The sequence below is a fragment of the Pogona vitticeps genome, chromosome 1, assembly GCF_051106095.1.
Source record: "Pogona vitticeps strain Pit_001003342236 chromosome 1, PviZW2.1, whole genome shotgun sequence".
Taxonomy (NCBI): domain Eukaryota; kingdom Metazoa; phylum Chordata; class Lepidosauria; order Squamata; family Agamidae; genus Pogona; species Pogona vitticeps.
In genome coordinates, this window is record NC_135783.1 from 272,264,214 (window position 1) to 272,291,870 (window position 27,657).

The window sequence follows — 27,657 nt, forward strand, 5'->3', positions numbered from 1 at the left end:
TGGTTTATCTTGCCTAAGTGCAGGACCTTACTTTTCCCGCCACTGAACTGCATCTTATTGGATAGGGCCAGTGGTGGGATTCAAATAAATTAACAACAGGTTCTGTGTCCTAATGACCATTTAACAGGCAGAAAATCTTAGCCAAGAAAGGAGGGAAGATGCACCTTTTGATCCACATTTTAATTTGCTACATGCTGTTTTCTTTGTTTCATTCTGTTTTGTAATATCCTGTAACATTACACTTCTTCCTAACTTTGTTGGGAGCTGGCTGGATAGCTCAGTTAACTTGACTACCTGCTGATGGGAGGTCTACTCCCCACTACGAGCCAGCAAATGTAGCCTTGGGAAAGCTTCAAGGTCCAAACTAGCAAACCACCTCTGAGTACTTTCTAACTCCTCCTGTTGGGTTTGGTGGGGCTTATTCACAGATCGGTGGGGTTCTGCCCCCTGAACACTAGTGCCTGCAAAGGTTCCACTGCAGATGGGTTGGGCCATGGCATGCTGTTTTTTTCACTCGCTGCACATAACAGTGTCTCCCACTTGCGCCACCGCCGCCCCCTGGCCTGTGGCATGCCACCCATCGGAGGCTGGCTGCCATGTGGCCCTGAACACCGGGCCCACGTGAGGAGGCAAAGCGCTACCCAGCTGAACTTTGGACCTTTGCAGGAGGTCTCGGAAGGCGGAGCCAAGAAGTTCCACATGAGCACAGAGACACAGCGCTTCCTCAGCAGGTCCCCATCTGGTGTTTGTGGCACGGTCTGCCTCTTCTTTTTTGGGTTAGTTGGGGGCGGGAATTCCAGGTTTCACTGACGGAGAAACGGAGGGGGAAGCAGGAGAGGAGGCAGGCAGACTGACTACATAGGTGGCCTGAATGAAAAGTAAACAGGAGGAATACCCCGGGAGGGCGCGGGTGGGCTGGCCTTTCCGGCAGCGTGGAGCCACCTCTGCAAGCAACCCATATGGACCGGGCCGCGGGTCCCTGAGGCAACGGAGGCGGCTTCCCGGGGATGAGTCAGAGGGGCCTGGCTACGTTGGAGGCAGGCTGGTCATGCTCACCAGGCAGCCGAGGTGGCTGCTGCTCGTCCCCTCTGGCACGCTCTTCTCCCCTGTCGGGCTCCTGCACCAGTTCCCTGCCGCCTCTGCCTCACGCTTTCCTCCTCCTCCTCCGCTGCCAGGCTTTGCGGTGCTTCTTCACCATCGCCTGGCGCCAGCACCCGTCCGCTTGATCTTTACCATGGAGCCCAGGGGTCCGCAGTGGCGGCGGCAGCGGGGGTAGCCCTGAGTTGGGCGGGAGCAAGCGGCTGAGCGTGGGGGAGCTGTGTTCGCTCTTCGAAGTTCATTATGCGACGGCCAGTGGGCAGCTGCTCAAGCCAGCCAGGAAGAGCTGCTGGCTGCCCTGCAATGGGGTGCTACAGCTGGTGATCCCCCTAACTGACGGTCACTCCCGAGGAGGACAGCAAGGAGGCACAGCTGCAGTCCTTGCGGCGCCTCTCAACATCGTCGCTCTCCTCCACCGGCTTGTCGTCGGTCTTCGAGGACTCCAAGCAGTGGTGGGATTCAGCAGGCCAGCAAACGGTTCTGCAGAACTGATAGTACATTATGTATTGGTTCTGTAGAATCGGTGCGAACCAGCTGAATCCCATCACTGGATAGGGCCCAGTGTTCAAGTCTGTCTAGATTGTTGTTGTGGGTTTTTCGGGTTCTTTGGCCATGTTCTGAAGGTTGTTCTTCCTGATGTTTCGCCAGTTTCTGTGGCTGGCATTTTCAGAGGACTGGAGTAGGACTGGAGTAGGAACAGTAGGCTGAGTTCCTACTCCAGTCTTCTGAAGATGCCGGCCACAGAGACTGGTGAAACGTCAGGAAGAACAACCTTCAGAACACGGCCAAAGAACCTGAAAAACCCACAACAACCATCAGATCTCGGCTGTGAAAGCCTTTGAGAATACAGATCTGTCTAGATCCTTCTGAATGTTGAGTCTATCTTGCAAAGTATTAGCAATTCCCCCCAGCCTTGTGTCATCAGCAAATCTGATGAGTGCTCCTTCAATCCCTTCATCCAGGTCATTTTTGATGATGTTGAAGAGCACTGGGCCCAAGACAGAACCTCGAGAGACCCCACTGCACACTTCCCTCCTCGTAGATGTGGTTCCATTGAGGACCACATGTTGAGTGCAGTTGGTCAGCCAGCTGCAAATCCATCTGGTAGTTGTGCCATCTATCCCACTTTGTTCTATCTTACACAGAAGTAGGTTGTAGTCTACCTTATCAAAGGCCTTACTGAAGTTTAAGTACAGTGGTGCTTTGACTTACGAACTTAATTCATTCCAGAACTCTGGTCATAACTCAAAATGGTCGTAAGTCGAAGTGCCATTTCCCATAGGAATGCATTGAAATGCAATTAATCCGTTCCGGCTGAAGGAAAAAAAATCACACACACCCCAATTAGTCAAGACCCATCAGAAATGCGATTAATCCGTTCCGGCGGGGGGGGGGGAGAAAAGCAAGCAAAGCGTGTGAGACCCATCGGAAATGCAAAAAAAGCAAAGCAGAAATCAAGCAAACCCTGCAAAACCCATCAAAATGGGGGAAAACCCCCCAAAAAGCAACCAAACCCCCAAAGACCCATTGGAAATGGAGGAAAACCCCAAAAGCAAGCAAACCCACCAAGACCCATCGGAAATGGGGGAGAAAACCCAAAAAACCAAACAACCCCCCAAGACTCATCACAGCACAGAAACATAATCCCACCACCCAGCCTAAAACCAATGCTGCCAAACCCACCCAGAACAGTTTTTAAAAAGCAGAAAGCAGCACCTTACCTTACTAGGCAGTCCAAAGCCTCCTCCGATCGCACTCTAACCGTTGTGGCGAAAGAGCCACAAAGAAGCAGCCTCTTCGCCTACCAATGGTTAGCAATTTGAATTTCCCGCCTTTTTCCCCTGCCTTTTTCTGTTTGTAACTGGAAGCTCCGGCCACAAGTCGAAGCAAAAGTTTGCGGCTGGATCTGGTTGTAACTCAAAATGGTCGTTGTTACATACAGCACTGATGTTACCTGTCTGTCATGGGTTTGGAGGGAAAGTTCCATCCTATGGGGAGTGGAAGGCGGGACATCAGGAGGAGGGGCTGTACTGTATATATATGTGAAGCGTGTGTGGTGAAGTTTAGTAGACACGGGGATGTGAAGAAGCAGCAGCTGGGAAGAAGAAGCTGGTGTGGGAGTCTGTGTGTCAGACAGGGTACTACTGTGTGTCAGAGTACCAACCTGATAGGTTCAGGTGTCTGTTGGTTAGCCAGAACTGATAGGTTCAGGGTCTGTGCTTCAAGTTAAGGGTTCTGTGTGAACCAAACTGTATGCATGTATGAATGAGACCAAGCCACGTTACTATATCTTATTCACCTGATCATTTTATTTTCCCTGTGTGTTGTTTTAAATAAACCTTATTCTTTATTTGTTTAAAAATCCATCCCTGGTCTGTGTGACTTCTTATAGGGAATGGTTGGTGGCAGCTTAGTTAACGTGTGGCAGATCCCAGTAGGTCTGGGTTTGTCACATTGATTGGTGTCCAGCGTGTGGGATACAACTGGTCCAGTTGTCCAGTGGTCCAGCAAAGCCTTGGCAAGTGTGCCCAGAGCAAGGGGGGTCTAGTCAGGGACAATCTGAGAGCACGTAGGTAATCTTCTAGGTGTACCTCACGGGGAGGTGCGCTAGTAGAAGAACGTGTAACCTCAGATTGGGGACTAGATTAGGGAGCTCTGAGGCAGCCTGTTTTGGCGGGAAAAAAGCTGAGGCAAAACTGTAAAGTAACAGTGATCTAGCCTGCCTGCTGAGAGGCCCAGCAGAGGGGGGTAGACTCTAGCTCGCAACTGTTGCAAGTAGTGCTGAAGGACAGCAGCAATCTATAGGGAAAGCTGGTTCTGAGGCAAAAGAAAAAAAAAGTGGTCGCTTTATTTTGAGGCTTGACTTTTGGAAGCAGCCTGTTCTGAGGGGGGATTATGCCCTTGACTCGAAGCCAGATGGCAGAAATGGGTGAAGTGAAAGACCCCCAGGTAGACCAAGGTTCTGAGGATGAATTTGGCTCAGTGCAAGGTGACAGCACGGGAGAACAGAACCCAGAACTCAGAAAATTGCTCATAGCCCAACAGCATGAACTGAGGATGAGGCAATTTGAAGTGGAGGAAAGATTAGAGAGAGAAAGAAGGGAGGAAAGGGAAAGGCAATTTGAAATGGAGGAAAGGGAAAGAGAGAAACAACGGCAATTTGAATTAGAGAGAGAGAAAATTGCTCTGGAAAAAGAAAGGATGGCGTTTGAATTAAGAAAATTGGAAATGATGAACCAGAACAATAATAACAATAGGGATTCTGAGGGAGGCCAATTGTCTAAGGCTGACCTGAAGAAATTCCCTGTGTACCACAAGGGAGATTGTCCTGAGGTGTTCTTTTCCTTAGTGGAAAGAGCGTTTGTGGACTTCTCAGTGAGGGAAACTGAGAAGATGACCATCATGCGATCTTTAATCAGTGGTAGCCTGGCTGAGGTTTATTCAGAGATGCCACAGGAACTGATGAGAGATTTTGCAGAGTTTAAAAAACTGGTGTTTGCAAGACATGGGATGAATGCGGAACAGCTGAGGCAAAGATTCAGGTCCCTCACAAAGAAACCAGAGCAGACTTTTACCCAAGTGGGGGCTCAATTGGTGAGGCTGCTAGAGAAATGGCTATCTCAGGAGGGGACAGAGACCTTTCAGCAGCTCAAAGACTTGATAGCGCTGGAACAGTTCTATTCAGTCCTGCATGGGGAACTGAAATTCCAGGTGAGGGAAAGGAAACCAAAATCTGTGGCAGAAGCAGCAGAGATTGCAGATTTTATTTACCAGATAAGAAAGCCCTTAGGTGAGGAGAAATCTGTAGGAAAACCCAAAGAAACCTACAGCAAGTACTCTCAGGGACCAGGGAAAAGCCAGCAAGGGGGAGGGGCCCATGGTGAAGGGAAGCCCTCAGACATGAAACCAAGACCTCAGATTTTGGAGGGAAAACCAAAACAAGATGAGAGAGACTCAAAATACACCAGAAAATGTTATTTCTGTCAGGGAAAGGGTCATCTAATCTCAGAGTGTGAGAAATTAAAGCAGCTAAAAGGAATTGTGCCTCAGGATTCGAGTGGAACCAAGCCAAAAGCTGTGTTCTGTGTCCAGAAAGAGCAAGGCTCATTGTCACTGAGGGAGCCTATTGCCATGGCTACTCAATCTGGAACAGCTACATCTGCTGATCAGGCTGAGGAAAATGGTCCTCTTATAGAGGTCAGGCGCTGCCTACTGGTGAGAACGGATTCTCAGTTGTTTGAGACAGCAGGGGTGGACGTAGGAATACTTGGCCATCAGTATCGGGGGCTGCGGGACACTTGTTCTCAGGTGACCCTGTGCCATCCAGATATTATTCCTAGGGAATATATAATCCAGAATGAGAGCATGAAGGTGGCAGGTATTGAGGGGCAGGCGATCTCACTGCCAGTAGCGGAGGTACCTGTGAACTTTCAAGGCTGGAGGGGAGTTTGGCGGCTAGCAATTTCATCGACTCTGCCAGCAGCCGTGCTCGTGGGAAATGACCTGGCTGAACATGTGAAACGGGTGCTAGTGATTACACGTTCACAAGCCACCACGGGGACAGTTCAAGGGGGTAATGATGAGCCAGAGACGGAAGCAGAGGGGAGTTCAGAAGCTGTGGTGGAAACCTTAACCACAGACAGCAGATTTGGACAAGAGCAAAAGGCAGACGCCACTCTCCAAAAGTGTTTTGAACAGGTGACTGACGCCCAGCTAACACCTGAAACCCCAGTGAGATTTCTAGAGAAAAAGGGGATTTTGTATAGAGAGACCCTGAGGAATATCTCAAAAGGGGGAGATGGGATCCGAAGTCAGCTAGTGGTACCTGAAAAGTATCGCCCCATGATCTTACAAAGGGGGCACTCTGACATGTTTGCTGCGCACTTAGGGGTGAACAAAACACAGCAGAGAATCACACAGAATTTCTACTGGCCTGACATAGGGAAGCAGATCAGGGAGTTCTGTAAACAATGTGATGTGTGTCAAAGGCAGGGGAATAGCCGCGACAGGACCAAAGCAAAGTTGTGCCCTTTGCCTGTGATTGACACTCTGTTCAAATGCATAGGGGTGGATATTGTGGGACCTTTGCCCAAGGCCACAAAGAGGGGGAACAGGTTCATTCTCACCATTGTGGACCATGCCACGAGGTACCCTGAAGCCATACCCTTGACTAACATTGAAACTAACACAGTGGCAGATGCCTTGGTGGGGTATATGTCCAGGATGGGATTTGCCTCAGAAATAATCACAGATTTGGGAGCATCATTTACATCGAAGCTCATGAAACGCTTATGGCAAATCTGTGGAATTAAGCACAAGGGAACCACTGCCTATCACCCTGAAAGTAAGGGGTTAACTGAGAAGTTCAATGGGACTCTAATGCGCATGATTAGGGCTTACTTGGCAGAGAATCCAAACAATTGGGACCAGAAGCTGCAATCCCTTTTGTTTGCTTATCGATCAGTGCCACAAGCCAGTACCGGGTTCAGTCCGTTTGAACTTTTATTTGGGAGAAGGGTGAAAGGGCCCCTTGATTTGCTCAAACAAAATTGGGAGCAGATCACCCAGGATGACCCACAAGACGTTGTGACATATATAGACTCTTTAAGGAATGACCTAAAGAGAAACCTAGAGCTAGCAGCAGAGACCCTGCAAGCTCAAAAGGTCAGAAAGAAAGCTTGGGATAACCAGAAAGGCAGGGAGAGGCACTTTAATCCAGGGGAGGGAGTGCTTTGGCCTAGGCTCTGCAGAGAGAACAGACTGCAGCTGGGTATCCCAGAAACAAAATATTTGGGTCACATGGTAGGGGGAGGAGTGATAAAACCCCTAGAGGCCAAAATAGAAGCAGTTCGTGATTGGCCTAGACCCAACACCAAGAGAAAAGTCAAATCATTTCTTGGGTTGGTGGGCTACTACAGAAAGTTCATCCCGAGGTTTAGCGAGATTGCGGCTCCGCTGACCAATCTGACGAGGAAGAAGGCTGATGACCGCATCCCGTGGACCAGCGACTGTGAGGAGGCGTTCCAGAGGTTGAAGCAGGCGCTCATCAACTATCCAGTGCTGCGGGCTCCAGACTTCGACCGGGAGTTCATCATCTACACCGATGCGTCTAACAGCGGGGTAGGAGCAGTTCTTTGCCAGGAGGATGAGAATGGTGACCAGCATCCAGTGTCCTACCTGAGTAGGAAACTCCAGAAAGGTGAGAGACATTTGGCAACCGTGGAGAAGGAGTGCCTGGCAATAGTCTACGCAATCCAGAAGGCCAAGCCTTACATCTGGGGGAGACATTTTGTTCTGTGCACTGACCATTTACCACTGCAATGGTTAAAGACAATGAAAACCCACAATAGCAAACTTATGAGGTGGGCTTTAAACCTACAGGACTATGACTTTGAAGTGAAGGTGGTCAGAGGGTCAGTGAACTGTGTTGCTGACGCCTTGTCAAGAAAACCTGAAGAATGAAGACGGCGAAAGAAACATGGACTATGTATATATATTGATGACAAAAAGTTAAATGTACCTGTTTTTTGAACTTGGTTTGTATGAATAAAGGTAAATTGATGTAATGTATATGGTAAATGTTTAAATGCCTAATTGCTATGGTTAACTTAGAATGTAAGTATAAGTAAGTATGATATTGTATGTATAACTGTTGTTGTGTGTTTTATCCAGGTTGTTTTTTTGGGAAAAAGCACCTTAGCTTTCCCCCTACAAAACAACTTATAAAGAGGGGAGGTGTTACATACAGCACTGATGTTACCTGTCTGTCATGGGTTTGGAGGGAAAGTTCCATCCTATGGGGAGTGGAAGGCGGGACATCAGGAGGAGGGGTTGTACTGTATATATATGTGAAGCGTGTGTGGTGAAGTTTAGTAGACACGGGGATGTGAAGAAGCAGCAGCTGGGAAGAAGAAGCTGGTGTGGGAGTCTGTGTGTCAGACAGGGTACTACTGTGTGTCAGAGTACCAACCTGATAGGTTCAGGTGTCTGTTGGTTAGCCAGAACTGATAGGTTCAGGGTCTGTGCTTCAAGTTAAGGGTTCTGTGTGAACCAAACTGTATGCATGTATGAATGAGACCAAGCCACGTTACTATATCTTATTCACCTGATCATTTTATTTTCCCTGTGTGTTGTTTTAAATAAACCTTATTCTTTATTTGTTTAAAAATCCATCCCTGGTCTGTGTGACTTCTTATAGGGAATGGTTGGTGGCAGCTTAGTTAACGTGTGGCAGATCCCAGTAGGTCTGGGTTGTGGCGAAAGAGCCACAAAGAAGCAGCCTCTTCGCCTACCAATGGTTAGCAATTTGAATTTCCCGCCTTTTTCCCCTGCCTTTTTCTGTTTGTAACTGGAAGCTCCGGCCACAAGTCGAAGCAAAAGTTTGCGGCTGGATCTGGTTGTAACTCAAAATGGTCGTAAGTCGAGGCACATCTGTACACTATATCCAATGCATTTTCTTGGTCCACTAATTTAGTCACTTTATTAAAGCAGTCAATAAGATTTGTTTGGCATGATCTGTTCTTAACAAACTTATGCTGGCTTCTAGTAATCACCTTGTTATTTTCTAGGTGCTCACAAATTGCTGCTTGATATTTTTTTCCAGGATTTTCCCAGGTATTGATGTCAAACTGATTGGATTGTAGTTTCCTGGATCCATTTTGTTCTCTTTTTTGAAGATTGGAATCGCATCATTTCTTTTCCAGTCCTCTGGCGGTTTGCCCGTGCTTCAGGACCTCTCAAAAATTACAGTCAGTGGTTCCGAGATCACATCTGCCAGTTCTTTCAGTACCCTGGGATGTAAACCATCCGGTCCAGGAGACTTGAACTCATTCAAAGCAGCTAGGTGTTCTTTTACCACTTCCTTACCTATTTTGACCTGCTTCTCTCTCCTGTCTCCCACAGCGCTGCTTTTGACAGGGTGGACCAGTTTTTCCTTTTGCGTAAATACAGATGCAAAAAAAGAATTAAGCATTTCCGCTTTCTCCCTGTTGCCTGTCACCTTCTTGTCATCTTCTCCCACTGGTCTTCCATCTTCTCCCAATCATTTCCTTCACTTTCCTCTTGCTCCATATCTGTTGAAAGACCCTTTTTTTTGGTTAGTTTTGGCATTTGTTGCAAGTTTTAGCTCGTTCTGAGCCTTAGCCTTCCTGACTCCATCCTTTCAGATTACAGCTATTTGCTGGTATTCTGTTCTAGTTTGAGCCCCCTTTTCAGTTTTTTATACTTACCCGTTTTGTCTCTTAGCTTGTCAGAGAGCTCTGTGTGCATCCACACCAGTCTTGTCAGACGTCTCTTGTTTTCCTTTCTCTGTGGTATTGTTTTGGTTTGTCTACTGCATGCAGTAGTTGTGCTGGCTAATGCCTTTTTAAAGAGACCCCAAAATGTGACCAATCACACCTAACTAACATCCATTGGTTGGATGCACAGTTTGTTGTCACATGACATCTTACAAGTGAAACTTTGCTTGGCACATTCTTATAGGAGGAAAACGGAAGGAAAGACAATTCTCATTAATTTCACCCTTGCCCTGCAATGCTAAATTTGCTCCAGCCAGTGTTCCAGGGTGTCACCAATCCTCTAGAGCAGTGGTTCTTAACCTTGGGTGACTCAGGTGTTTTTGAACTGCAACTCCCCGAAACCCCAGCCAGCACAGCTGGTGGTGAAGGCTTCTGGGAGTTGCAGTCCAAAAACACTTGAGTAACCCAAAGTTAAGAACCACTGCGATAGAGTAGATTTTTGTGAGATGAAAAGTGAAGGAGAGCTGATAGAGTTACTTCCTCCCCAGTTCTGCCACAGGCAAGAGTCATTCTGTCTTCCCACACTCTCAGTTAAAGTCTAGTATAAATGTAAGTAAGCAACAAGGTCAACAGGAAAGTGTGTCATAAAGTTTAGGGTCATAGAAAAAGTCTTACATCTGCATCTCTTTGAAATAGAATTTACTTTAACATACAGTGCAAACAAGCTCAGTGTACCTTTGTGCTACTTCAGTACAGTGGTAGAACCATATACAGTAGTAACTGAATATGTATTCAAGTTGCAGTTAACATCTTTGTGCTTCTTCACTACTCTCTAAGGGCAATATGCATCCCAGTGAAATAGTTACAATGTCACATTATGTTGTGTGTTGACTCTGTTCACATTCCTGTCAGACAAGAGAGTGCAAAATGAAACTCAGACCCAGTTACTGTATTCCGTGTGTAAACCATAGGCAATCTGGTCCAAGCAGAGTGGTCACCGCATCCTACTATTCTACAATACAGCCCCCCCACACACACATATGCTCAAATCATGGGACATGGCTGCATAAAACTATTATCATTATATCTTTGTTTGATCCTGAATTGTCACATCTCTGGAGCTACTAACTTACAAGAAAAGCTTGTTGTAATTAGTGCAGAAGCCTTAGTTTGCAGAAGGTCAGTAACAGATTATAATCTTGTAACAAAGTTTTGACGTGGTGACAATGACTCTACATTTTGCAGATAGGCAAGGTGGTGAAGACTTTTCAGAAAGTTTGTACAGTACAGTACTTATTTAAGTTTAAAGTTAAATGGGAACATGTGCATGCTGCCCCCACTTCGGATATCTGCTAAAGAGACCTTTGGTTTGTCTACATCAGTGGTCCCCAACCTTTTCGGAACCAAGGACCAGGTGGGGGGGGCTTTATGCAGGGGGGTGGGGCACACCTGCACTCATGGGTGGGCGGGGCACACTTGCGGCACATGTGTGGATGGGCTCGTTTGTGGAGGCAGGGTACACTCGCACGTATGCGCAGATGTCAGGGGCACTTGTGGGGGTGGGGTGTGCTCACAGGGGGCAGAGCACCCATGAGGTTGGGTGGGGCATGCATGCGTGGGGGTGTGTACATGCAGGTGGGAGATCTGTCTCCACGGCCGAGTCCTGCCAAGGCCACGGACTGGCACCGTGCCGTGGACCTGGGGTTGGGGACCCCTGGTCTACATGGTATGATCAGCTGTGTGGTGTTATTGGAAAGCGTATTCAAGTTCAGAGTGGTACTTTTTACCCTCATCCAATTTGGTGTGTAACACTAACTGATTGTGTGTCATGATTCCTGGTACCGCACCCAGAAGAAATTTTTCTTCTTTTTTCTTCTTTAAATTTAGCCTGCCTGAGTATTTTAAGAAAAGCATGCAAAATAGGTTGGATTTGAAACTACAGACTTGGGAAGAAAGTCTAGGAAATTGGTGGCAAACAATAGATACAAATGGCATGCAGGGAAAGGGAAAGAAGGTGTGAACATTTTAAATTGTGAAAACCATATTCCCCACCCCCCACCCCGGTAAATGTTGCTGGGCAAAATGGTGCTATAAATACACATTAGAAAATGACTTTAAAATGAGTCATTATTTCAGAAACAAACATGGAAACTGGAGCATTTCAATGTTTATGTTGCTGCCATATTCTCATAATACAGGATAATGCAGGTAAAATATTCTCCATGGCTGTTAATGAAATTCTTGTGAGAGGTGCTACCAAAATGTGCTTATTGGCTCCCAGTCTCTTGTGGATATTGCTAGACAACCAGATCTTCAGTTGTTGTACTATAGTACTGAACACAGCAGATAGCTTCCCCCCCCCCCAATGTTAATAAATTTGGAATAATTTATGATTTCCCACATCCAGTTTTTCAGTCCCTGACAGATTTAGAAATACAAGGAATTCAAAATATTCAATATTTTATATTTTTTGAATGGTTGAAATGTAATCCCTTGATATGATAGTCAAAAAGTGGTCAGCTACACCATGAGATACAGTGGAATGGGTTCATTGTGCTTACTTATTAAGACGTTGCTGAACATCAGTATATTGCATAGAGTGGGACCATTTGTTTCTTCTTCTTGAAATACTAATATATCCATTATGACTTGTAAATGTGAGGTGTATTTTGATGTGGAACACACATGTGTTGATTGAATATTTTTGTTGTTGTTTCAGGAAACTTGCCATATGAATACAAAATAGTGATTGCTGGAAATCATGAACTGACATTTGATAAAGAATTCATGGCAGATCTTGTTAAACAGGATTACTACCGATTTCCTTCTGTGTCCAAATTGAAACCAGAAGACTTTGACAATGTTCAGTCACTTCTGACAAACAGTATTTACTTGCAAGATTCTGAAATAACAGTGAAAGGATTCCGAATATATGGTGCCCCTTGGTAAGTCTGTTTGAATTTTCTTTGATTGGCTTAGCCTGACTTGAGAGTAGATGTGCAACAGACGTTGATGTGATTCAGAATCTTTTCAGTGTTGGCTGTTTTTTTCTTCTTCTTTTCTTCTTTTTTTTTCTTTTTGCATTTTATCTGACAACATGTATTTATTTCCCAAATTTATAAGGCTAGATTTGGAATAACTCGTTTTTAAAATATCAAATACTGGTGTTTAGGTTTAGAATTGAAATTCCAATTCAGAGTTCTGATTTTGTATATCTGTAGCACTAGTTATTCCAAAAATCTGTAAATTCTGTATAAGAGATTAATTCACATTGGTGAAGTGTGCGTATCTTAGGCTGTGATTCTTTGCCTGGTTATCTGGGAATATACCATGTCGAACAAGGTTCTCTCTAAGCTGGCCATGAATTGGTGTGCATCTTTGCCTCCCTGTATGTGGTTCTCTTCCTTTTCCGCACAGCAGTCGTGTTAGGTTCTGTTCAAGATGGAACCCTGTGTGCGGGGGGGGGCGGGCAGTGGAGTCGTGTGCGCACACAGGGGCAAAGTTAAGAGAGAGAGAGGTGGAGCCCCACCCAACGAGGCTGAAAACTAGAGGGTACGTTGATGTTGAACGCATTGGAATATACTTCTGATAGATCACTCTAAGTGATGTAAGGCACCTTGAGTACAGCATACTAGGGTGGGATATAAAACTTTACGATAGATAGAGTCATAACAGATGCCAAAGCTGCTATAAAAGCAGAAACACATTTATTTAGTTGCAGCAGTAAAAGTATATTTGTTTGAGTAAGTAAATGAGGTCAGAAGAATGAACGCTATTTTTTATAGTAAGACTGCATGCTGGTTGAATAGTGTAAACTATCTGAATACTATCCAATTTAGTGTGATTCCATTTCTTTTCTGTCTATGAGACAGGTTTTGTATAAAAACCAAACTAAGCTCCATCAGTTGATCACTATGACACACTGCCTGCGAAGAAATAAAACACAATACTTTATTGAAAGATACTGTTAATGAAGGTTGTTGTAAGGTTGCTTTTTTTTGTTGCTAATTTGCTAATTAGGTACTACACATGTTTGACATCTCTATTACACCCAACTATTTCTCTACTGATTACTCTGAGATTCTTTGAGTGTAAACTTAAGGCTGGATGCTTTTGTTTAAATGTTTCCAAAATGCTGGCTACAGCAGGTGCCAAAAGTATTTAGCTGAGATGGTTTTAAATGAAGACTGTGGTATTATTTCATCCTCCCTATTTGTTAGTATCTTGCTACTTGTGATACTTTAAGTAGGATCTTCCTCACACCCTTTAATTTAAATCAATTAATTTTTTAAAAAATGATCCTAAATGTCACCTTTATATTTTGCATAATATAAGAAGGTCGAAGTTTTATGCATCTCATTTTAATAGTGAAAAGAGGATATGGTAGGAATATGCTAAAGCATGAGCCCTCATGAAGCTTATCTCCACACATTAATTTGCTCCAACTGTATTTCTCCCTTTCTACCTCCTCCCGCTGTAGGGAGATAAGATGCAGAAGAGGACTCAACTTTCTCATGTACCCTTTCCCCCCTACTGGAGGTCTCATTCACTGTTTTAGAGGTAGATAGGAAAGATGCATTAAAAGCAATGCCTGTCAACTCACAGTCATCATATCTCATTTGACTGCAAGTCATCAAAGACAAGTGAAATCTTGCATTTAAATGTGTGACTGGTGTGATGTAATCTTGTACATTAGGTAGGGCCTAAAGAGCAGCTGGGCTGGACTGTACCTCCAGGAAGCCCTGAGACTCTCAGGTAGCACCAGGCTAGTTTCAATTTTTAACAGCGAGTTATGCCATGGTGGCTTTGAATTACATCCTTCAGGTGAACCACATATAGATGTATATAGGATGGTGGACTGGAACTTCCAGAATTCTGCCAGGGGAGCCTTGGAGAATTCTGGGAGTTTGTGTCTAAAAATGTCACATCTCTTTCTATTAGTTATATCTCTCTTATAGAACTGTAAAGATTAAATAGCAGGGCAGAAACTGAGAAACTGCAGTAAGCTTTTTGGAAGAAAACAGGAAATATGTTAGGTGTCTGGCTGCAAAACGAGAGATTGGGAGTTCCATTCTCCTCTGTGCCTCCCTGTGGCTTGTGTGGCTTTGGGCATGGGTCACCATAAGTCAGAACTGACTTGACAGCACTTGATTGTATTATATATATTTACATACAGTGGTGCCCTGCTTCACGACAACCCCATTAGACAAAATTGCTTTATGATTAGTTTTTTGCGATCGCTTCTGTGCTATAGCGATAGCAAAATGACAATTCAATGGGTTTTTTTTTTTTTTTGCTTTACTTTGAATTGGTCTCTGCTTCAGGCCAGTGGGGGCGAAATTGCCAGCTTCGCTCCATAAGGCGCACGCGCGCGCACACACACACACACACACACTTTTTTTTGGGGGGAGTGCGTCTTATGGAGCAAAAATATGGTAATCACACAGTGTGACAAAGACCACCTACAACGGGTTCTGTCCCTGCTTGCTTTTATCCTGGGTCCACCTGACACCAGCAAGCAGCCTTCCAACAAATTACACCAAAGGGGATGTGCCCCTTAACAGAACTAAGGGTCTTCTGCCACCCAACTACCAGTGCTTTCCGCATGAGACAGCCGCCAATGTGATCTCACCCTTTGTGTGAAATTCTCTCCCAATGAAAGCATGTTTTTTTCTCTCTGAGCTTCCATTGCTAATTGGAGGAGATTCTGTTTAGGTGTTGTATCAGCCTTGACTTTTATGCCAACTCTGATGCTGTGGTTCGTTATGATTGTTTTATTTTATAGTGGGAAGATGTGATCTAAATTATAACAAATTATAATAATTAGATTATAACAAATAAACCAGTATATAAGGATATACAGTGGTGCCCCACTTGACGACGGGGCCAGAGGGGCGAAATCGCCACCTTCTGGGATTCTTTTGAGGCTTGGGAAGCCTGAAGGTGGCGATTTCGCTCACTCTGGGCCCCCGGGGGGGGGCAGGGTGAGCCTCCAAAGGGTCCTAGGGTGTGTTCCATAAGACGGACTTTTCCATAAGGCTCACCAAATTTTTAGGAGAAGAAAACTGATTATTATTTTCCTGTTTTCTTCTCCTAAAAATTTGGTGCGTCTTATGGAGAGGTGCGTCTTATGGAGCAAAAATGCAGTATTTTGCAACTCTTTCTGCTGTCCTCTCCTCTCCTCCCTTCTTATTTGTGCTACCCCATCTCAGCAGACAACATGAAGATAGGGCTGCATGAAAGAAGGCTGAAAGTTGCCCACTGCTTTACTACCTGCTGGGCAGAATTTCACATTGGTGTATTTACACGATCAATTTCTTGATTCTGTGCATGGCATTTAAAAAAAAAATCCACCACTTTTCAGTGTCTTGTATAAATACATTTGGGACTTTGTATTTTTAGTTTTATTTTTTGTAAGGCCTATAATGTGTCCTCATTAGAAGAGAGGGTTATAATTCAGTTTAAGAGCTTCTCTTTAAAGATGTTTAAGAGTGCTTTCTTCAAGTTTCTGGATGCAGATCACTGAAGAAAACAAAGGTATCAGAAGGCCTTAGTAGCCCAGTGTTGATTTGAGGCTGAAGCTAGAAAGGCTAAATGCTCTGTAAGCACTCTGGAATGTTAGTAGGTAGGATTATGATAATAAACAGTTTCATGTTAAATATGTAAGCTTTAGAAAGAGTCTAAAAAAATTACAGGCACTCTCTGTTGTTAAATAAATGGCAAAGTAAAGAGATGCATGGTTATTTTTAAGTAAAAAAAGGCCCAAGCATTTGTTGAAGGGGTGGGGAATGTATATAATGCAATACAGTTTAATCCTTGATCAGTAAGACTAATACCCTGATCCTAAGTACTTTAGCTGCAAGCCAGTTATATTATAGCCAGTTGAGCTTTTGCCAGGGACTTCAGGAGGACATGGGTTATGCCTTTCTTTTAGTCCTGCTGAAATCCTAGTAATGTATTTTGGATCAGAGATAAGTATCGTTTAAATCCAGCACTTTAATTTAAATAAATCAGATTGATAGACAATGGGTTTTTTAGAAGATACCAGATCTTGTTTGGTCAATATTTTGGCTTCTAACAAATTTACTTTAGTGTGATGCAAATAGACCAGAGTTTTTGAAAATTACAATAAAATGCAAAATACAGTGGTGCCTCGCATAGCGATCACTCCGTTTTACGGCGAAATTGCTTTGCGACACTTTTTACGATCGCAAAAGTAATTGCTTTGCTATGGCCCCTATGGGGAAAATTCGCTTTGCGATGATCACGGGGAAGCGATCATCGCAAAGCCCCCATTTTTGGCTAGCTGATTGGCGGTTCCAAAATGGCCATCGGGTAAACAAAATGGCCGCCCGCTGTTTTGCCTCGCTTTAGAGGCACTGAAAATGGCTGCCGCAATGGAAGATTTTCGCATAAGGTTAGTTTTTAAGCCCATAGGAATGCATTAAACACATTTTAATGCATTTCTATGGGCTTTTTAAAATCGCTTAGCGATGAAATCGCTTAGCAGCGATTTTTGCTGCACTGATTAACATTGCTAAGCGCGGCACCACTGTATTACATGGATTCTAGGTACTGAGCTGAGTACAGATTTGATGATGATGTGTTTTGAAGATAAGCTTTTTTTGCTTTGTTTTTAAAATTATCTCTAGATAGATTGTTGTGAATGGTTGTGTCTTTCCTGAGCTCTGAGACCTGAATCATACTTTCTTTGTTCTGTTTGAAAGCCCAACTTGCATTTTCAGTATTGAATGCATAGTGAAGCTGCATCCTAGTTATGAAATATTAAGTGATAACAAATTGGGAAGAGATGTTGTCTAACAAGAAGCTATGAGTGGTGGATGGCCGCAGTATGACCTCTTTCCTTCAGCAGAAGCTATTGGAAATTTAACCCAACATTGTTTTACTACTGTAGCTGATTTCTTTTATTCTTTGATAAAAGGCAAAATCCAAAGATGGTTATGGGTTGCTTAGCAAAAAGCAGGCAATGACTTGAATGTCACTGAGATTTGCTGTTCTCATCTCAGGCTAACATTGGTGTCAAATGGTGATGTATAAGTGATAATAAGTAAATATATTTAGAGAACCTGGTAGGAGGAGAGCTGAGAAGAGGTAAGTGGGCAGAGCCCTCTTAATTTTTTTTGTTTGAGCACCGGTCCTTTTCACAAGAGGCTCCTCTCTTCCAGAGTCTATGGTAAGAGGTATTCCTTATGTCAGAGGTCCCCAACCTCTGGTCCGCAGCCCGGTGCCGGTCCGTGGCCTGAGCTGGACTGGGCCACCGAGACAGACCTCCCTCCCGCACATACACTCACCCCCGCACAGCCTGTTTGCGGCTGCGTGCATGCCCCAGCATGGCTGTGCGAGCACCGTGCCACCATTTGTGCATGCACATGAGGATATGTGCACCCATACAAGTGCTGCACCAGCATTTGCACAGGCACACATGCACCCATGCCTGTGTGAGCGCCGCACCACCGTTTGCACATGTGCATGAGTGCACCCCACTCCCGTGTGAGCACCATGCTGCCGTTTGCGCATGCACACGAGTGCGGGGGATGCCTCGCCTTCCCCAGCCGTTCCATGGACCGAAAAAGGTTGGGGACCGCTTCCTTACGTAGTTGTGAAAGTAGTAACTTTGCTGCTTTCAGTGGGATAGTTTCTGTTTTGTTCTGTAGTAAACAGGAGATCAGGTGAGAGCTCCATGGAAGGGAGCATTATGTTCTGCCTTCTGATAGAATACCATCTGGCATGTTTATATATATGTTTATATTTTCTTTGGGTTCAGGAGACTGGTCAACTTCTTTGAGGATGTTTGTTGCTAATTTCAATTCATACTATGTGTCAGTTTCCAAGTACTGTAAATGTGAAATTCACATATTTCTTACAAGACTTTCCAAAACTGTGTTGTTTCTGTGCATTGGAAGAGAGAAAAGCAGAGAAAGAAGATTTAAAATTTAATACAGTGTTATGATGCATAATGTTTTTAATGTTTTATGCTGTGCTGATCATCCCCAAGGAGAGGAGTTGTGATTCATTTTCTTCCGAGAAACAGTAAGAAGATCTAATGTCTTTGCATTCACCTCTAGCTAACAACCCATTTTCTATTTGGAGGCATGTAACAGATCTTGATGTCATTTTCTGCTTCTGAAACAGCTGGGTGGGAGTATACTTATTTTTCAAATGGAAACATTTTATGTTAATTAGTTTACGTTTGCCAAAAAGAAAAGATTAGCAAAGAAACTATATCCCACTAGCTTGGCATTTACTGACCCTAGTAGCTAGTATCCAGGAGGGAAGCTAATTCTAAGTAATTTTACCTAGATTCAAACAGGAAATAATCGTGTAGGAATTGAGTAGCATCAAAGGATTTAGTGATGTATGTGAATGATACATAGTATGCATGGGATTTTCAGAATTCATGGACTACAGCCCCAGAAGTCCGGGGGAATTCTACCAAGCAGACTACTGGGGGCTTTAATAAAGGAATCAAAATCCTTACAGGTATTTTTAAGTTTTTAAGCTAATGCATTTTAGGCAGCCGTTTTTATCCAGTGGAGAAGACAGAGGAATTGTGTAAATGGGGCTAAACTACAAGGGATTAATGGGTCTGGTAGGTTTGTTTGTTCTTTTTTTTGAGAGAGAGAGAGACTTCCTATGCAGAGCTTAACCACACTCATAATCTCTTGCAACTCTGCAGATCTTAGTTCTGTCTACCAATTTCCCATGCCTGCTCCCAGGGACAAAAATGGCAACTGGGATCTGAATTCATTAGCTTAAGAACTTGAAAACACCTGTCAGGTCCTTGGGAGGAAGTTCCTGCAGACTTCTGGATATTTTAGTCCACAAAATCAAAAATCCCATGCCTAATGCAGAGCTTGTTGCACATAGGATTTGTAGCTCAGCTCTAGTCACTCCCTTTTTAAAGACCATAGGAAGTAGAGTTGTGAACCACCTTGAGAACCTTTAGAGAGGAGGATAGTTCTACAAAACTGGGCTAGATACGAATCAGACTTTATATCTACTACAATGCTCCAGAATCCTTCCTAGGACTGATGTCAGGCCCACCAGTCTGTAGTTCCCCAGTTCCTCCTTTTCGCCCTTTTTGAAAATAGGGAAAACGCTAGACCTCCTCCAGTCATCGAGCACTTTACCCATTCTTCATGATTTCAAGAAGATTCTGCATTTTTCCATGTATAAGACACTACTTTTTCCTAAAATCATTACACTAAAAATTGAGGGGTGTCTTTTACACAGACATAAGCTGAGATAGCTGGGGAGAGAACAAAATGGCACACACCTTGCCTCTGTAAACAGGCTTCCTTCAGTCAGAGGCTTAGCTTCGTGTAGTCAGGGGACTTAGCTTCCTTATGGAACTGATGTCAGCTGATACTGTACAAACTAATTAGAACACACATCGTTGGAGATGGAGCCTGTAGGCTCAGATTCAACAGGGACTCAAAATGTCAGACCATTCTAAGCCAAGAGACTGAATCCTCATAGTTAAGTTTTCTTAATTTTTGGGTTAGAAAAGTGGGAGCGTGTCTTATAAACTGAGGCATTTTATAAACGGAAAAATATAGTAATAATGCTTCTGAGAGTTCTTCAACCAGTTCCTTGAATAGGAGTTTTGTGCTCTGTTGCTTTTAAATGTGTTTTAGTATTGATTTTATTTACCATTTTTAATATGGCACTTGTTTAATTCTTTTCTAATATTTGTAAACTTACTGTTTTTAGCTTTGTATGTTATATTTTAAATTATGTGAGCTGCCTTGGGTCCTTTTGAGAAGAAAGAGGGGTAAAAATATTTTAAATAAATACATTAAATAATAAATATTCTTAGATGCAGTTTATGCGGTCCTTGGGATCTGAACATGTTCGAGATAATAAGGTATTCCTTTGTTTATCAATCTCAAGCTGCAAACCTTTCCCTTCCCTTTGTGCTTCATATTTGTCTGGAAGGTTATAGATTATCTTTTTGGGAAAGATTAAGCTGAAGTAGGAATTGAGCGCACCTGCCTTTTGTTGTCTGTTAACATTTTTTTCATCTTATTGAGTGGCTGAGCCACTGTTTCTTTTCTTTGTCTTTTATTACCCACATACCTGAATAATGCTTTTTTGGTTGCTTTTAGCATCCTCTGCAAACTTCAGCTCATTCTCGGCTTTTGCCTTCCGCACGTCACCCATACAATTCGTTGCTACTTGTCTTTATTCATATTTTGTGGCCAGGCCTTCCTTCCATTTCCTATATGCGTCCTTTTTGTTTTCAGGTCCTCTCTGAGTTTTTTCTAAAATCACATTGGTCTTTTTTACTTTCTTCCACATTTTCTTGTTGAAAGTGTTTGTAATTGCACTTTTCAAATGTCCTTTTCAAGAAACGTCCAGACATCTTGGGTTCCTTTTCTTGTTAGGATCTCCTGCCATAGGACTTTACTTATCATTGTCCTGAGCTTATTAAAATTGGCTTTCTTAAAATCTAGAGTACACATATGGCTATATTCTGCTTTTGTTTTGTTTGAAACCAAGCAGAGCATGGTCACTTTCCTACAGAGTTCCCCTTCCTGCCATTTCTTCCACGAAGTCAACTCTATTGGTTAAAATCAAATCATGGATACTGCTCCTCTAGTTTCTTCCTCCACAGTTTGTAGATGACCAGCAACACAAACCAAGAATTTATTGGAAGAGCTATATTTGGCAGTATTTGTCATCCCAACAGATATCAAGATAATTGAAATCTCTCGTTATACTACATTATACCACTTCAAAACTCTTGGGATTTGTTTTTCAAAGGTTTCATCTGCATCTTCTCCTTGATTGAGTGGTCCATAGTAGAGTCCAAGTACCACGTTCCTTTTGGTTTTTTGTCCCAATTATATTAATCTCATGCCAATTATGTTAATCTCATCCTCTTATATTTATTTCTGTGCAGGAATATGTGTTTTTTATATTGCTGCGACTCGACTTCCCTCTCTATTCTTTCTGTTCTTTTTAAACAATTTCTGTCATTCATTTGTTATATTCCGATCAAGGAGTCGTCCTACCAAGTTTCAGTTATCCCTGTCAAGTTATATTTACCCAAGTGAACTAAGATTTCCAGTTGTTCTTTGTTTCCCATACTCCTGCTATTTGTATATAGACACTGGAGATTCAGTGATTTGTACCTGCTTTCAGTTGTACATTTTTGTGTATATTATTATAGGCTTCATCTATCTTTACATCTGAGTTTGCATCTTCCTCCCCTTTCCAGTTCAGTAAAGCCTTCCTGTTATGAACCACTGTTACTTACTTTTCAAAATCTTTCTCCTTTCTCTCCCGGCCTCCTCACCTTGGGCAAGCTTTCTATTCCGTGCATCCATCTTTGCACAGGACTACTGATAGGAATTTATTTTCAAGCCAAAGGTTAAAAAAGGGGCCAGCTAACCAAATATTCCCTTTACAGAAATACAAGCCAAGATTTTCTACCAGACTTGCTTCTTTGCTGCAGCTGTGTTTTTCACAAACTATATTCTTGTTTTCCTGCTTTACAGTCTTGGGGAGGAGGGAGAGTGTTGGGGTTGACTTTGCTGAAGTGGAGAGTCAGAAGGAGAGATGCATTGACACACATGAGTTTTTAAATGGTACAGACAGCTCCCCAGAGTCAGTCAGTAATCTGGGGGTTCATAATACAACAGCAAGGCTGCTCCAGCAACCACATTTATTGACAAGGAAATGTCTGCAGTTGACCTTTCAAAGAACAAAATATAGCAGTTGATTCTTGTTGTATTCTGCTCTCCAGTTCTCATCATGAGAATTAAATTCATGGTCACCTTAGTGATTGTGACTGCTGGATTTCTGTACAGTGTGGCAGGCGTACTGCAGTTTGAAAATATATTTATTTCCTGTCCTCCCCCCAGCATTTTCTCTGTCATTTTTTTCTTCCCCCTCATTACTTCCTTCGCCCCCATTCATAGTTCTCCAGCTGTTTTAAAATGGAAGCTGCAGCAACTACAAGTATCCATATGGGCAGAAGAAGTTTCAAATGGCTTCCAAATAAGATATCTAGACAGTTCAGTGGCTATCATGATGCAGATGGAAATATATACATGGGTGGGTTTACCGGCAGATGACACTCTGGGGAAGACTTACTTATGCATGTGGAAGGGTGCATTCATGCACACTCCTGTTGCACTTACCCAGGTAACAAGGATATCCTGAATCTGTCAGAGGTGGGTGGGATGCAGTTGCTGCACTGGGTGGAAAGACTCCAGGGTCATTAAAGAGAGAGAGAGAGAGAGAGAGAGAGAGAGAGAGAGAGGCAAGTTTGATTTATGTGTTCATTTGGAATTTGGAGAGGAAAACATCCTCATTCTCTGATACAGCTAATGGTTTTAATTTAAGGCAAGGGATCAAGACATGAATAACAGCTGCAGTTCTCAGGGTTTCAGCCTGTCAGAGGTTTCTAAAGAGTAATTGCCATCAAACTGGGAAAACTGACTATAAACCATATATTTAGAAAATGTAAATTACTAACTCAGTGCAGCTATAGAAAAGAAATATCAGTCCATATTCATTACAGGTGATTTCTCATGGTACATCTGAAAGCTTTTTAAAGACCTAGGAGAATTCAAGCAGTGCCTCCTAACTTACAATTTAGAAGAATTTGTGTGTAGAAAATAACTTACAACACACAGGAGCATTCGTGTGTATTTCCAGTTCAAATGTGCAGTGGTGCATATCTACAGTCTCTGAGGCACAGAAAATTTCAGTTTTGTCTGATATGCCTGGCAATATTTAATGCCATTAGCTGCAGAGTTGCTGAAAATGGTGAAAGAGATCCTGAAAGAAAAGAAAAAAAGATAGATAATGGGAGTGTCTTACAGAAGGGTAGGGCAGAGGAAAAAACCTGGGAAAAAGAGACTGCTTCTCTTTCTCGAGTCCCTGTCTCCTACAGTGTGAAAGAGCACTTAAAATAAGATTGATGTAGTAACTTTTCCTCTTCTTCCCCATAACTTAACAGATGCCCTGACTATGGGATAGTTTCATTCACTATGAATGAATGAACTCCCTTCATCTTTCAAAGCTGTGAAAGGGACCCATGGGATGACTGGTGAGTGAGACTGTGCGGTACTCCATCCCATGACCACAGATGTCTGAAGAAGAGCATCTTGAATGTGAGCAATGACTTCTCAGGTGCAGGGACTGCTCTTCAAACATCTGCAGTCAACCCTTGGGGCCCATTAAATATGTATTGCATGAAAGGGTGCAAAGCCTCATCACATTATAATGTTCCTTCTGTGTCATGGGAACTGCGTAGCTAATGTATGGCTTCCTGAGGTGGTATCATACTAGGCCAGTTATGCATTTATTTTATTTCCTGCCATAATTACACTCCTCCTCTTTTGGTCCAGGTAGTTTACGAAAAAAGAATGTAACAGTTACATCATTTAAGCAAAACAAAACAAAAACAAAACAAAAACAAAAACAAAACAAAACCTAAAGTTTAGAAGTAGCAGGAGCATTTTTAAAAATAGAGGTCTAAAGACCTCAATATTTTTAAATATTGAGGCTTGTTCTACTGGTTTTCAGTGGTGACTTTAATAGGGTTCTTAAGGTGTGGGAGATGTTCAAGGAATTGTTTTACCTTTGCTATCTCCTAGTGAGTTTCCATGTCTGACACGCTACAGTGGACCCTTGACTTACAGACTGCTTGACTTACAGACTTTTTGAGTTACAGACTTCTCTGGCCGCAAAATTTAGGTTTGACTTGCAGCCTGAGAATTGACTTACAGACCAGAAAAAAACCAAAATGGAACAAAAACGGCCTGTTACGGGATTAATCGGTTTTCAATGCACTGTAGGTCAATGGAGACTTGACCTACAGACTTTTTGACTTGAGAACCGCCTTCCAATACGGATTAAGTTCTCAAGTCAAGACCCCACTGTATCTGCTTCATCCCAATGACTATCTGTTGTTCTAGTCTTGGACAATCTGAGTACCTTTTGGTATGACTTTTAAAACAAAATTATTTTAATAACATATACAGATTTTGTAACATTCCATCAAATCTCTTTCTCTTATCTGTCTTCCCTCCACACCCGCACACTGTGTAATGTGCATAAGTATATTTAAAAGTATGTTTAGTGGGGCCAATTTCTAGTTTTGATACAAGATATCTGTGTTGCCATATATTTAGCAGTATCTCCTCCATTGCTTCATTTGTTACTCATCTCCTTTACATAATTGAAGTATGGCATTTGAGTTGTCACCAAAGTCTAAGGAAAACTTCACATGATTTTGTCTTTTAGCTGAATAATCCGTGGTAACAAATAGCTTATAAAAAAGCTTCCATGGTGTTTTTAGCACCTGAATGGGAAAACATCCTTTTTTCTCAACAAGAATAGGAATGTTGTTCTATGCTATTCTGAATTGCTTTTATCATGTTATCACATTCAGGTCTTGAGGGTAAAAAGATGCTTTCAGCAAATACTAGCAAGTCTTCCCTTCCCTTCTGTCCAGGAGTTTAATCTGTTGGGTGTTTGAAAGGTCACAAACTTAGAAGCCTAGGCTCCTACTGTGGAAACACATTCGGAAAGCAAAATATTCAGTCTTATCATAACGTTGAATGTCTGGTTTAGATCCCAGTTCTGCAAGCTTAACCAGAAGGAACTGTCACTGGGTTTAATGGGATTTACTCCCAAGTAAACAACAAACAAATATTGGTAAGAGTGTAGCAAAAAAATAAATAAAAGCCAAATGGTTTAATCTATACTGTTTAAGAAAAAAAATTCCTCCCCTCCCCCTTTTCAGATTATGACTTGGTTTAAAATGGCTAGTTTCACTTAATCATTTGTCATAATTATTCACATTTTTTTCCTTGCAAGAGGAGCTGAAGCAAAGTGTTCTGTTCACCCCCCACTGCATTTACAATTATATTTTAGTACAAATAGCCATAAAGTTGTTACCACTTTCCATTGCTTTCATACTTTCCCTTTATCCTGTCAGAAAAACATCAGATTTTTTTTCCAATTATAAGTTGTGTAATGCATCATGGATTTTGCTGACAGTCTTCATGTTCTTGAAATAGCCAGCAAATTAACAGCAGATATTGAGCTAGTAGGATTAGAAAAACCAATTGGCAACTCACACGATAGGCTTCAGATATACTGATGGGGAGAATGGGTCTCATTTCTTTTATTTTCATAGTCTTGCTTGGTAATTAACTGAGGCCTTAAAAAAGGAAAGGAAAGAAGTGGAAATCACCATGTTGAGCAATAAAGTTTTTCATGCCTGTTAGTACTGAAGTGGGGGTGGGACAAGGAGAATAATGTTGGTTCTGTACAGCTTTCATCAGGAACACTGGCATTCTTTAGTAGGAATCAGCAGTTTAAAAAAAGCATTGGGAAAGAATAAGGTCTTATGTCTTGGTATTAAACAAATACACATACACTGCATAACATGGTGGTGTTTAAAGGCACAGGCTCTTGTTTCATTTTTCTTGGCATTTGTCCTTCAGCCCTCTCTCATCATAAAATGGAAGAATGTTAATCCCTCAGGTTTAAAATTACCAGGGTTTATTGACATTTTTGCCTTGTTGGGAATGTCACTGGCTCCTTTTAAATCTTGCTGAGTTCGGTTGACTTCTGACTTAACAATCCTTTTGTTTATTTGAAAATGAAAAGAAAATACAAATAATAAAAAACATAATTTTGAAATAATGTATTCACCTTAATCCGGAAGTCTACCAGTTCTTCGGTATACTCATGGAGCTTGCATCCCTAGATTTCTCCATTTCTTTCAACAAAGGGATTATAAAGAGATTCATGTACGTGAACATATAAATATGAGTTTTTTTTCTTCACTGAGATGAATGGATGTGTGGATTGACCCCCATGCAGGCATCAGTGTCGAATGTCTGATACAAATTACTGGATTGTGGTAATCATCAGAAGATATCACATGTGTTGTGTGTTTTGGATAAAGAATTGTTAAATGGAGAATGAAAAGTGGAGAAGGAGAAAAGTTGTGTGTGGGAGTGTGATCACTATACAGTACAGTGGTGCCTCGCTTAGCGATTGCCTCGTTTAAAGATGTATTCGCTTAGCGATGAGGTTTTTGGAGCAATTTTGCGCTCCGTTTAACGATGTTCCCTATGGGGAAAATTCGCATAGCGATGTTCGGGACCTTGCCTCGCTTAGCGATGACAGTTTTAGGTCCCCTGTTTCGCTTAGCTATGTTCCGTTTTCGCTATTTTTAAAGTGTCTTAAAAGGTTCAAAAACGGTTTTAAATGCTTGGAATCATTAGTGCACCTTCTAAAACGTGTGCAAACTTAATTTGGCTTTCTTCTGACTCTTCGTTAATTTTTGGTGAATTTTTTTCCCCCATTGAAATGCATTGAACCCGATTTTGACAGCTGTCGAAATCGGGTTCAATGCTTTCCAATGGGGGGGGGAATTCACCAAAAATTAACGAAGAGTCAGAAACTGTTTTAAATGCTTGGATTCATTAGAGCACCTTGTAAAACGTGTGCAAACTTAATTTGGCTTTGTTCTGACTCTTCGTTAATTTTTGGTGATGAAGAGGAGGAAAATGCCATTCACTAACGTCATAACACAGACTTTGGGGAACTGGTTTATTTTCTTCCTGTTGAACCCCAAAAAAGCAGGTACTTCTCCTAAAATGAATCCCCCCTTCCAGGCTTACAATATTTAATAATTGTTTATACTTGCATATTTAAAAAGCTGTTATGGTTGCTGTCTATTGGTGGAGGGAAATGTTTTCATAAGGGAGACCTGTGAGCAAGGAGTGGTGATTGGAACTATACTGCATACATTAGGTTGAGATATGGAAGAGGAGAGCACGTATGGAACAGTACAAGAAGTGAGGGTAAGCTGTTGTCCAATTTAAATGACCTGTCTCTCTGCAATGAAAATGCTGCTGCTTAGTGCCAGGTTGGGATCATTGGGAGAATAGCAAGTACATGGGATTTGATCCTGGATGGGGATGCTGAGCTGGCTGGTACTACACAAACCTGGCAGGATGAAGCTTTCAGGGGGAAGGGAGTAACCGCAGCTCTGTCTGTGTCGGTCTTGGAGCCACGGAGGGAGGGGCAGAGAGGCAGACTTGCAGTAGCCTGTTGTGGTTCTGCCCCTCACCAGGTGCCAGGTCTGACAGTTTGCTAGGGATTAGGGTGTCTAGGACTTTAAAAAAAGATCTGTTAATGCATGCCACCCACTCTGCTACTTGGTAATCTCCCTGTCTATTTTGGAGGCGAATTTGGAGTTGGCTTAGTTTGTTCTCCTTGCAGGCTTTAGTATTCATGTTAACACAGCCCTATCAAGAGTGGC

At 42.7% G+C, this 27,657-nt stretch overlaps 1 protein-coding gene across 6 annotated transcripts in view; it reads left to right on the forward strand.

Annotated features, from left to right (window-relative positions):
- MPPED2 (metallophosphoesterase domain containing 2) overlaps window positions 1-27,657 on the forward strand; it is a 179,176-nt gene that overhangs the window by 93,231 nt on the left and 58,288 nt on the right. For all 6 annotated transcript variants that reach the window (XM_020795628.3, XM_020795623.3, XM_078384030.1 and 3 more), the window contains exon 4: window positions 12,055-12,280. In XM_020795628.3, coding sequence (XP_020651287.3) covers window positions 12,055-12,280 — 226 coding nt within the window. The remainder of the gene's footprint in view (window positions 1-12,054; window positions 12,281-27,657) is intronic.